The 10,499-nt window shown below is 47.4% G+C and overlaps 1 protein-coding gene across 2 annotated transcripts in view; it reads left to right on the top strand.

Moving 5' to 3' along the window:
- Positions 1-10,499, top strand: part of CCT5 (chaperonin containing TCP1 subunit 5) — a 76,882-nt gene that overhangs the window by 367 nt on the left and 66,016 nt on the right. For both annotated transcript variants that reach the window (XM_018573588.1, XM_018573587.1), the window contains exon 2: positions 2,656-2,716. In XM_018573588.1, coding sequence (XP_018429090.1) covers positions 2,656-2,716 — 61 coding nt within the window. The remainder of the gene's footprint in view (positions 1-2,655; positions 2,717-10,499) is intronic.

Genomic DNA, 10,499 nt, shown 5'->3' with positions numbered 1-10,499 from the left:
GGTATAAACACATAGTTTGGTTACCGTTGCTGAGCTTGGCCAGCACGTGGGACACGCGCATTCTGGAGTGCGTCTACAGTGTGTAGGCCGGCTTTCTCAGCCAGAGTGCCGTAGCACTGGGGTACATTCTGGCTTCTTGGGGAGGAAGCTTTAAGAAGAACGGCGGGCAAATCTTATATTAAGTCTTGGAGATGGACTACAATCTCACATTTAAATTTTTATCGAGATTTGAGTCTATTATGGGTGCAAGCTCGGAGCGGTGGCTACTCTACAACACAGGAACCATGGTTAAAGGAGAACTATGAGGTGAGTGCTTTTCACTCACCTCATAGTTCAAGCCGACCTGTGACAATGAGACAGGTCGGCTCAGTAGATCGGGAGGTGAGCGAACATATACCGGTGTTCGCTCACCTCTCGATCTTGTCACGGCTCTCTGCCATGACAGGGGAGGGGCTGGATTGCCCGCTCCGATCTGCCAGCGCTGACTGGTGGAATGGGAGGGGGCGGGTACAGCTGGCTCTGCCTCTAGATAGTCAGCTGTCAGTCATGCAGCTGGGCGGATCCCGGCACAATTGTTGGGATCCGCTTCAGCTGCGGCGTCTCAGTATACCGCGAGCTACAGCTGTAAATTGTTTTTAATGGGGTATTTGAATGCCATTTTAAGATTAAATTCTGAGGGAGTAAAGCTGGCCACACCTTACAACCATCGCAAGACTTTTGTCTTGCGATAGTTGTAAGGTAATTAAAAAAACGTACGATCTGCCCATCTTGGACAGGCAGATCGTACTTGTGATAATCACAAGCCCACCCCGCTGAGGGGCGGGCTTCCGATGACCGCAATGCTGAACGAGCAGTGTACGCTTGCGAACACCGGCCCGTTCGGCATTCATCTTACGAGCATGCCACACACCCGCCGACAATCGTACGATTCTCGGCGGGTTTTCAAACATGTTCATAAGAGAAGTCGTGCTACTGTACAGTAGAAACAGTCGCACGCCTTCCACACACTTTGCGATTATCTACATCTATTATCTAGATATCATCATACATATTATCTACATATCACAGATATTTCAATTTGAAAAGAGAGCTCTGACCCAAATTAGTACCTAGTTGCCAACAAGTTTCTTACAAGTGCTTGTAGTCTTTTGGCAGTAGATAGTCTGATTACTCTTGTCACCTCACAAATGTTTTTGGACTTTATGTGATCGGGGTGAAGTGCTGGTGTTAAAAGTCCTAACCCCAAACCAAAACCTGGTCTATGTAACCTAAAGCCAACTTCAGGAGGCAACAGCCTTTCTTACAGCAGGCTAGCACCTCCAAAGTTGATAGGCCAAGTCCTTCACATATCCATAACTCTATAAATTGAGTTGTATGAAAATAATTATTGTAATCTGCTCTGGATAGCAAGTTGCTTTCTTAGCAGTAATAGTTTGTCTTAATTTATATCTGTATGGTTCCCCATTTTGCATTTATTTGGCATCTCCTAGCTCACCAGGCTTTGAAAAGCATGCGCATGCTTAACCTTGTGCCGCTTACAGGAGTGGTTAATACAAGTACTGCTGACAACCTTTTCCTAGTAATGTGCAGAAGGTCCCCTTATCACAGGCTCCGCTGTCCCCCCCCCCTGTGGGACCCGCACAGTGACTCCTTACACTAGCAACGGAGGAGAGATCAGCATTCCCCCCACTGCTGATCTCTCCTCCGATGGTTGAAGACAGAAGTGATGTGAATTACATCACTTCTGCCTTTTAGCTGTCATTTCTCTGGCTGCTACAGCCAGAGAAGAAACTGGTGAAGTAGATCTCTGCTTTATCAGCTTTTTTGGGAGGACCAAATGACAGGGGTCTTGAGGAGCCCTTATGTCTCCATAAAGAGTACCTGTCTTTTGTATATTGGCTATCGCATAGGGGGCTTCTTAACCCCCTATTTGATAGCTGTGAAGTATAAAAAACAAAGTTTAAAAAATAAATTAGTCCCATATAAAGAAAAAAGTAAAAAAAACACAAAAAAAGTCGCACACAGATATATATTTGTCGGGCTAGCCTACGTGCAAAAACAAAGATTATGCTGCGCATGTTCCATATCACTGCAAACGTCTGAGTGTAAGCAATAATTCTAGGACCATTAAACACTGATAACACTAAACTGATGAGTGATAAAAGCTTTTAAAGCGTCGCATATGGACAATTTTTGGCATGGTAGTTTTTGCGGGTGCGGGCAATTTTAAAGCTTGACATATTTGTTGTCTATTTACCCAATGTGATCCCATCTTTTGTATTTTATTTTTTTGGGGTAAATATAAATGTGTTTGTGACTATTGCACCTGCCCACTGCCTGCTGTCAATCAGCAGAGGAGTGACCTGATGGAGAAGTGAGGCGCTCTCCTTACAGCTGGGCACAGGCTGCAGGGGACTATGTCCCCGCTGGGATCGGAGGGGGGAGGAGAGAACTAGGGGATCCAACCAACTAATTGATAATAAGAACTATTGTCCTTATCGATCGGTTAGTGGTTGTAGCCCTATTTAGTAGTTACTGAACTTTGTTGCACAGACATGCTTAAATGTCTCAAAAAAATGTGTGCTGGATTAGTATGTCACATATACATCTGCTGTTGAGTCATGGCAGTAACTTTATTATTTTTTTTTTATTCAGTCTCACATTATGGCAGGCAAGGCAGTTGCTAATACCCTGAGAACATCATTGGGACCCAACGGTGAGTTACCTACATTAACTTCTAGAACTACTACGCTAAGTGCTTGCTATATAAAATGACGACAGCCCTTGACATGCAGTGGAACCTGTTGTGTTTCCTTTTTCCCCAAGTCATCTTCCAGGGCAGCATCTGAGAGCGAGAATCCACCCACCCAAACAGGAAACACATCATCCACAATTAAAATCAAAGGGTCGGTACAGCCCCACCACCTCAGTTTTGTGTTTCCTCCGGCCTAACGGGAGCATCGTAACCATTTTGTTATTTTCTCTATAAGCCTGCGTGCTAGTTGCAGCGGCCTCCCAGTGTGTGCTCCCCCTTTAGATAGGCAGAGCCAGCTGTCAGTCACGCAGCTGGGCGGATCCCGGCACAATTGTCGGGATCCGCTTCAGCTGCGGCGTCTTAGTATACCGCGAGCAGCTCCTCGGGGTATACTGCGGCGTCTCAGTATACCGCGAGCTACAGCTAGCGGTATACTGAGCCTAGGGTGACGGGAGGACGCTAGTTTGTGTCCTCCTGTTACCCTAAGGAGAACTATGGGGAAAAGACTTAACCCCATAGTTCTCCTTTAACTCTCCTTTATGGTTGAGTCTGCCGCTCTATAAGAGCCAGCATCTATCTTTTTCATGGTGAGGATTATTTTCTTCCAGTCTACAACTGCTAACAGGCTGAGCCGATCCATTCATTGTATCGGCCTAGGTGTGGGGCCTTTCTACTGATTAATCTGCTTGCAACCTTTGGGTTTCTTGTACATCTCAGAGTGTACAGTACCTTTTAAAGTCCATGATGAGGGCCTCTTTAGCTGAATTACTACAGCTTTATCTCACCTGGATAGAAGCTGTATAAACATTTACAGGCTAAGTGAAAGGGCATGCAGCGTCCCTTGCCGTATGCTGACACAGCAATACAAGGCTTTTCTCTGGTCTACATCTCTTGCACAGCTTGATATTGGTAGTCAAGCACCTGTAAGCACTTGCATGACTGCAAACTATCCCATTTACCTCTTTAACCTCTTGCCGTCCGCCCGTAGTAAAAAAACGGACGGACGGCCCTAGCGGGCACGCACGGGCAGAAAAGACCCGACGGTTGCACACACCCGTTACCGGGTGTTTCACATATAGGCGATCGGCGGGTCCATGGATCCCGGGACCGGCTCCGAGGGCGTCAGGAGGAGGAGGACGGGAGATCAGCTCCTTGCTGATCCCCGTCCGGGCTGTGAATGCAGAAGTGATGTGTGTTACATCACTTCCGCATTCACCTGTCAGTCATCTGGATAGAGAAGAAGCTGATAAAGCAGATCTCTGCTTTATCAGCTTCTTTTGGGGTCCATAGGTGATATTAGGGGTCCTAGAGACCCCTAATATCTCCATAAAGAGGACCTGTCAGTGTGCCTTTGCTATTATATAGGGGGTTGTTATCCCCCTATATAATAGCAATAACAATAAGTGCAAAAAAAAAAATATAAATAAAAAAAAAGAAAAGTAACACATAAAAAAATAAAATAAAATAAAAGCCACATATAAAAAAAGGGGAAAAAACCCCCCCAAAATGTTTAACTCCCCCACCCCCACGTTTACGCGCCTATAAACGTAAATACGCGTCCGGTGCCCCAGCGCGCAAAAATTACAATTGCGCTACACATGTTACATATCGCCGCGAACGTCGCAGTGAGAGCAATCATTTTAGGGCCATCAATCACTGATAACACTAAACTGATGAGCGGTAACAGCTTTTAAAGCGTCGCCTAGGGCCAATTTTGGGTATTATCGTTTTTTGAGGTTTCGCGCGCGCACGCAATTTTAAGGCTTGACATGTTTAGTGTCTTTTTACCCGACGTGACCCCATCTTTTATATTTTACCAAAAAATTGGGTAATAATAAATGTTTTATCATTTAATATAGGGGAAACTGTTTTTTTTTTTAAATTTCGGTAATTTTTCCTTAATATAGTAAAAAAATAAAACCCCCAGTGGTGAATAAATACCACCAAAAGAAAGCTCCATCTGTCCCCAAAAAAGGGCATTAAATTCATTTCAGTACAGCGCTGCATGACGGAATAAATGTCAGTCAAAGTACCGCAGCGCTGAATACTGAAAAATGGCCTGGATGGGAAGGGGGTTTAACACCGCGGATGTCAACTGGTTAAGGAGAGACTTGACTGGGTTTAATATGGTCATGAGCGTCAGTAGCGGGCATACCTTTTATGTATTGGTATTATTGTACTGTTTTCAAAATAACCAATTTATTGCTTTAATAAAAGCATCTTTGGGTCATGAGGTAGTTATGGAACTTAGTGTTGCGCATACCTCATGTGTTGGTATCACTTTACTGTCGCTGGAATAAACACTTTATTGTTTTAGTAAAAGCACCATCGTTCATGCAGTGGTTAATTAACCTCAATCAGGCATACCTTATGTATGGATGCTACTATGGTGTCTATGATTACCCATTTACTGCTTTTAGTGAAAGCATCACAGGTACATGGGGTAGTTATGAATCTCAGTGGTTGCGCATACCTTGTTTATTGGTATTACTATACTGCCGCTGAGAACCAATTTATTTGCATTAGTAAAATAATTTTGGTTCAGGAGATGGTTAGGACCCTCGGTATGTACATTCCTTATGTTAGAATTACCTACTGTCTCTTAAATGTACCAATTGTGACTTTAGTAAAAGAATATGGTTCAGGAGACAATCGGGACCCTTCGTATGTGCATATGTTATGTTGGTATTACCATACTGTCTCTGAAATAAACCAATTTCTGCTTTGGTAAAATAATATGGTTCAGGAGATAGTTGAGACGCTCGGTATGTGCATGCCTTAAGGTGCCCATACATCTTACAATTATCTGCAGATTTTCTGTGGTCAGATGGAAAAAGTGCAACAGATTGGCCCAGGTGGAGATTACTCCATCCACGCAGTTAAGTGTAGATGGAGGAATCTGTTGCACCTTTTCCATCTGACCACAGAAAATCTGCAGATAATTGCAAGGTCTATGGCCAGCTTTATGTGTTAGTATAGCTATACTGCCACTGGAATAAACACTTTATTGCTTTAGTGAAAGCAACGTTGGTTCATTAAATAGTTAATGAATCGCAGTTGGGCATTCCGTTATGTATCGGTGTTCCTATGCTGTCTCTATGATGACCCATTTACTACTGTTAGAGAGAGCATCACGGGTACATGGGGTAGTTGTGAATCTCAGTGATTGCGCATACCTTGTTTGTTGGTATTGCTGTACTGTCGCTGAGAACCAATTTATTTGCTTTAGTGAAAGAATTATGGTTCAGGAGATGGTGGGGTCCCTCGGTATGTGTATACCTTATGTTGGTATTACTATACTGTGTCTGAAATGAACCAATTACTGCTTTAGTAAAAGGATATTGGTTCAGGAGATGGTGGAGACTTGCACTATTGCATACCTTTTAGATGTTGGTATTGCTATACTGTCTCTGAGACAAACCGATTTTATTTTAAGTGGTAGTTCTTTCGCTCATGAGGTAGTTATAAATCTCAGTGTTGGGCATACCTAATGTATTGATATTACGATGCTGCCTCTAAGATGACCAATTCACTGCTTTTATGTAAACATTGGTTCATGAGATGGTTATGAATCTGTGTTTGCGCATGCCTTATGTATTGGTATTGCTATACTGTCTCTGAATACAAATCCATTGATTTTAGTGGAACCATCATGGTTCATGAAGTAGCAGTGAATCTCTGTCCTGGTATTACTATACTGTCTCTGAAATAACCAAACAACTGCTTTAGTGAAGGCATCTTTGGTTCAGGAGGCCATTACGGATCTGTTTTCCCAAGTAATCTTCCAGGACAGCATCTGAGAGATAAGTCTCCTCCCACCTGAAACACATCACATACACCAAATAAAAGGGCACTTGCCCCCAGCATACCTAGTTATGTGTTTTCTCGGCCTAACAGGAGCATGGGAGCACTACAGAAATATGACAGATGTTTTTGTTTTCTGGATAGGCCTGCGTGCACGTGGCAAGGGCCTGCTGCCCGGTTATCTCCTTCCTTTGGGGCCAGTGGTCTTGGAGATACCTGGGTAAGATCCCTAGGGCAGTCCCCATCCTGTCCCACCCTTAGGGGTGAATTGGCCCTGAGGTTCCTCTTAAGAGGGCAACCATCCTCCTTTTTGTGACCGCTCCAGTGGAGCTTTTCCCAGCTAGCAGGGGTTACAGCTGCCTTCTTGGGGGACTCTGGCGGTCTGATGTGGGCACCTGCAAGGCTTTCAGTTTGCGCTGAATGAGTAGCCGCCGGTCTGTTAGGATCACACCCCACCTTGCCGTTTTTCGTTACTCACTGTTGTGTAGTGGCAGCAGGGAGCCTCGCGCCATTGCAGGTTGTTTCTTTGCGGCCGCCTCGAGCAGAGGCTCATGGGGCTAAGGCGCACAGCAGTGACGTCAGACGCCGCCGAAAGACTGAAGCGCTGTCGGAGGTCACAGGCCGGGGTGGAGGTTGGGAATGGCGTCAAATGACGCGTTTCCGGTCCGGCCATAAGAGGGATGTGTCCCGCTCGGCCATGGCGCTAATCAGACCCTGGAGGGAGGGCCAGCTACCCGGCGTAGAACCTTGTGGCACCAAACGAGGTGGGAGCAATCGGAGCAGGGGCGGAGAGCGTGGACCTTCGCATTGGTCAGCGACCATGCCAGCAGACTCTGCAAATGTTGCTGCACCCACTGATCTGGGAGAACCCTCTGCAGCCAGCTCTAAGGTAGGCAGGTGCACGGCACCTTAAACTACCCTGTACCTTTTGGTGGTGGGGCCCCTTGGGGGCAAGGGTACATTGAGGGGGCATAGTGGCTCTTGGGAGGGGTTACTAAACACAGCGTGTGTTTTTTTTTGTTGTTTCAGGCTAGGAACCCTGAAGAAAAGCCCACAGCCGTGCCCTCAGGCTCGCGTCCCAAGTATAGAAAGTGTGCCGCCTGTGGTGACAGATTAGCGTCCTCACATAAAAAGCCACTATGCCAGCCATGCTTGGAAAAGCTGGTGGCAGAGGAATCTGCTGGAAATTAAGGGCTTGCTAGACAGTATGAAGCAGGAGATGGTGGCGACTTTTCAATCTCTGCTTTCTGTCATTCAGGATCAGACTGGGCCTTCTGGGATTCAAACCCGCAAGTACTGAGAGCGGTACCAGTAGGGACACCGCAAAATCCGTGGATTCTTCCTCCAATTCAGAGGAGGACGAATCTGCGGAGGAAGGAGAGGTCAGGGCTTCCAGATTTCTCTTTCCAGCATCTGACACTAACTAACTGCTCAAAGTGGTCTGGGAAACCTTGGGAATCAAGGAGGAGCAAACCGAATTGTCGGTGCATGATAGCCTTTACAAGGGGCTGCAGTCCAAGAAGGGTGGGACTTTTCCGGTCCATCAATCCCTCAAGGACCTCATCCTCGTGGAATGGGCAGATCCCGAGAAGAAGCTGCACTTTACTCCTCGGCTGAAGCGGAGATTCCCCTTCAGCGAAGAGGACTGCGGAGTCTGGGAAAAATGCCCTAAACTGGACGCTTCCCTTTCTAACATGTCCAAGAAAACCGACTTATTTTTTTGAGGACATGGGGGCCCTTAAGGAGCCCATGGATAAGAAGGCGGACTCGCTTTTACGAAAGGCATGGGAAGCGGCGGCCTTCAAGCCACCCCTGGCCACCACCTGCATAGCCCGGACACTGGATGTCTGGCTGGGCCAGCTACATTCTCTGTTGGAAACTGGAACCAGCGCAGAACTTGTGTCGGAATCCTTCCAGGGGCTATCCAAGGCTGTCGCTTATGTCGCAGACGCCTCCGTGGAAGCCGTAAAGTTTTCAGCGCTGATCAATTCTTCTCGGAGGGCTCTTTGGCTAAAGACCTGGTCTGGGGACATTGCGTCAAAGAACCGGCTCTGTGGCCTACCATTTAAAGGAGATTTGCTGTTTGGTCAAGAGCTGGAGGCGGTTCTGGACAGGTCTTTGGACAAAAAGAAAGGGTTCCCCCTAGCAAACAAACAACCTAGGAAGCCCATTTGAGGTCAACTTGCCCAGAAGAACAGAGGGGGTAAAAAGCAGGACCAGGGTAAGAAGTGGGCGTTTAAGAAGGGGAAAGGCGGGGGGCGTTGCCAAGCTATGGAGCAGTGAGGAGCACGTTGAGGAAGCTCCGGTCCTAACTAGCGCTCAAACTTGATTTCCCTGCCTAAAGTACCCACTTACAACGTGGCGGACGCCAACCGACACTTTCCCTAGCGGACAGAGCTGTTACCGCGGCCGCGCCTCACCGCAGACCCACCTGCTATCTGGGACACCAGAGCCGCCCACGAATTCGAGGCCTACGCGGCCGCGGGGTCCGGAGACATCCCCGCCCTTAACGGCAACCGGAGGCAGCGGATCCACCGCATCTCCCACACTCCAGTGTATGCCAGATGGGGAGAGAGACACCGACATCATGTACCCTCTCCAGCTTGGCCCTCCCCGATCACATGGGGCCTATACCCGACCGCCGGGTGACATCCTCTCCAGGGAACGCGACACCAGCTGACGCCCAGTCACAGACCTCCGTTGGACTCTCCACTTAACGGGCTCTTTAACTCAACCCGATTGCCAACCCTGCATCTGCGACCACCCTGGCGGTGCTACTGCCCAATGGCACCATTAGTCTACCACACGGTCACCCACCTACCACTACTCTCCTATTTCTGTCTCTCCCTCTCAGCGCTACCAGTGGCCTCCCTGACTGCCTGATTGGTGACTAGCTGTACCTGGAATGGTGAGACGCTTTCGCGCTGCGGGGGTGCAGTGTAGATAATTTCAATGAGGTAACGTACTTAGTGGTAATTTATTTGTCTCTCCAGGGGGTTCCCCGGTCCGCCTCCCCTGTCCTAAGCACGTACTGTGTGCTATGCGGGCAGTCCTAAGATCCACTTTGTAACGCTATACGGCGCACCCCGGGGGACCCCCTTCTGAGCCTTGTGACAGGATGGTTCACGATACAAGGAGAGGGTTAAAAGGCAAATGGGTGCTATGGTAGTCAGTGGGTGGCAACCGCCATAGTTGTAGATATAAGCAGAGACACCGGCACTCCAAAAGTGAAAAGCAAACCGTCTATTTATTGACGTGCAGCATAACATAATTGCAACGAACATTTCGGGGTCACACCGCTGTTTGTGACCTCCTGCCACTGGGGGAGGAACAATTTGAGTCTTCCCCCCCCACCAAAGCCGGGCAGTCATTGGGGTTTTGCTTGGGCCTGGGCGGGGGAAAAACGAAACCCACTTTTGCCTTTCCCCTTCTTTTTTTCAAATTCTTTATTTTTGAAATTTCAAACATTTTGTAGACACAAAGAAAAGAGTACCACGCAGAACAGTTACATAGAGGCAAAAATAGGACATTAAGGGGGAAACAAGATTACAAGATGTATGGGGCCCAGAGGTCAGTAAACAAAATAAAACAACCTGCAGTATTCCTGACGATATAAGGAGATAGAGCTATAGTGTAGTCATGTCATGAGTACAAACAGTAACCATCGGAATAGTACATTGACTGAAGACCCTAGGGTCCTTCCTACGCAAGGAAAGGAAATCAGGGTGACAGAGAAAGGAGTGTAGAAGCACAAAAGATAAAAAGGAGGGGGGGTAGGGAGGGAAGGGGAGGGAAGGGGAGGGGAAGGGAAGGATATGGGAGGTGGGAAGGGACCATCGACCACCTCAATACCACTTATGTATCGTTCCCCCCCTGCAGCAGGACACTGTATTTGGGTAAGAGTAAATTCCTGCCAGTAGAACCATCTAGCACAATGCTG

Source organism: Nanorana parkeri, unplaced genomic scaffold (assembly GCF_000935625.1).
Source record: "Nanorana parkeri isolate BGI_ZX_2015 unplaced genomic scaffold, ASM93562v1 scaffold2441, whole genome shotgun sequence".
NCBI lineage: Eukaryota > Metazoa > Chordata > Amphibia > Anura > Dicroglossidae > Nanorana > Nanorana parkeri.
This window is presented reverse-complemented; position numbering and strand designations above follow the sequence as displayed.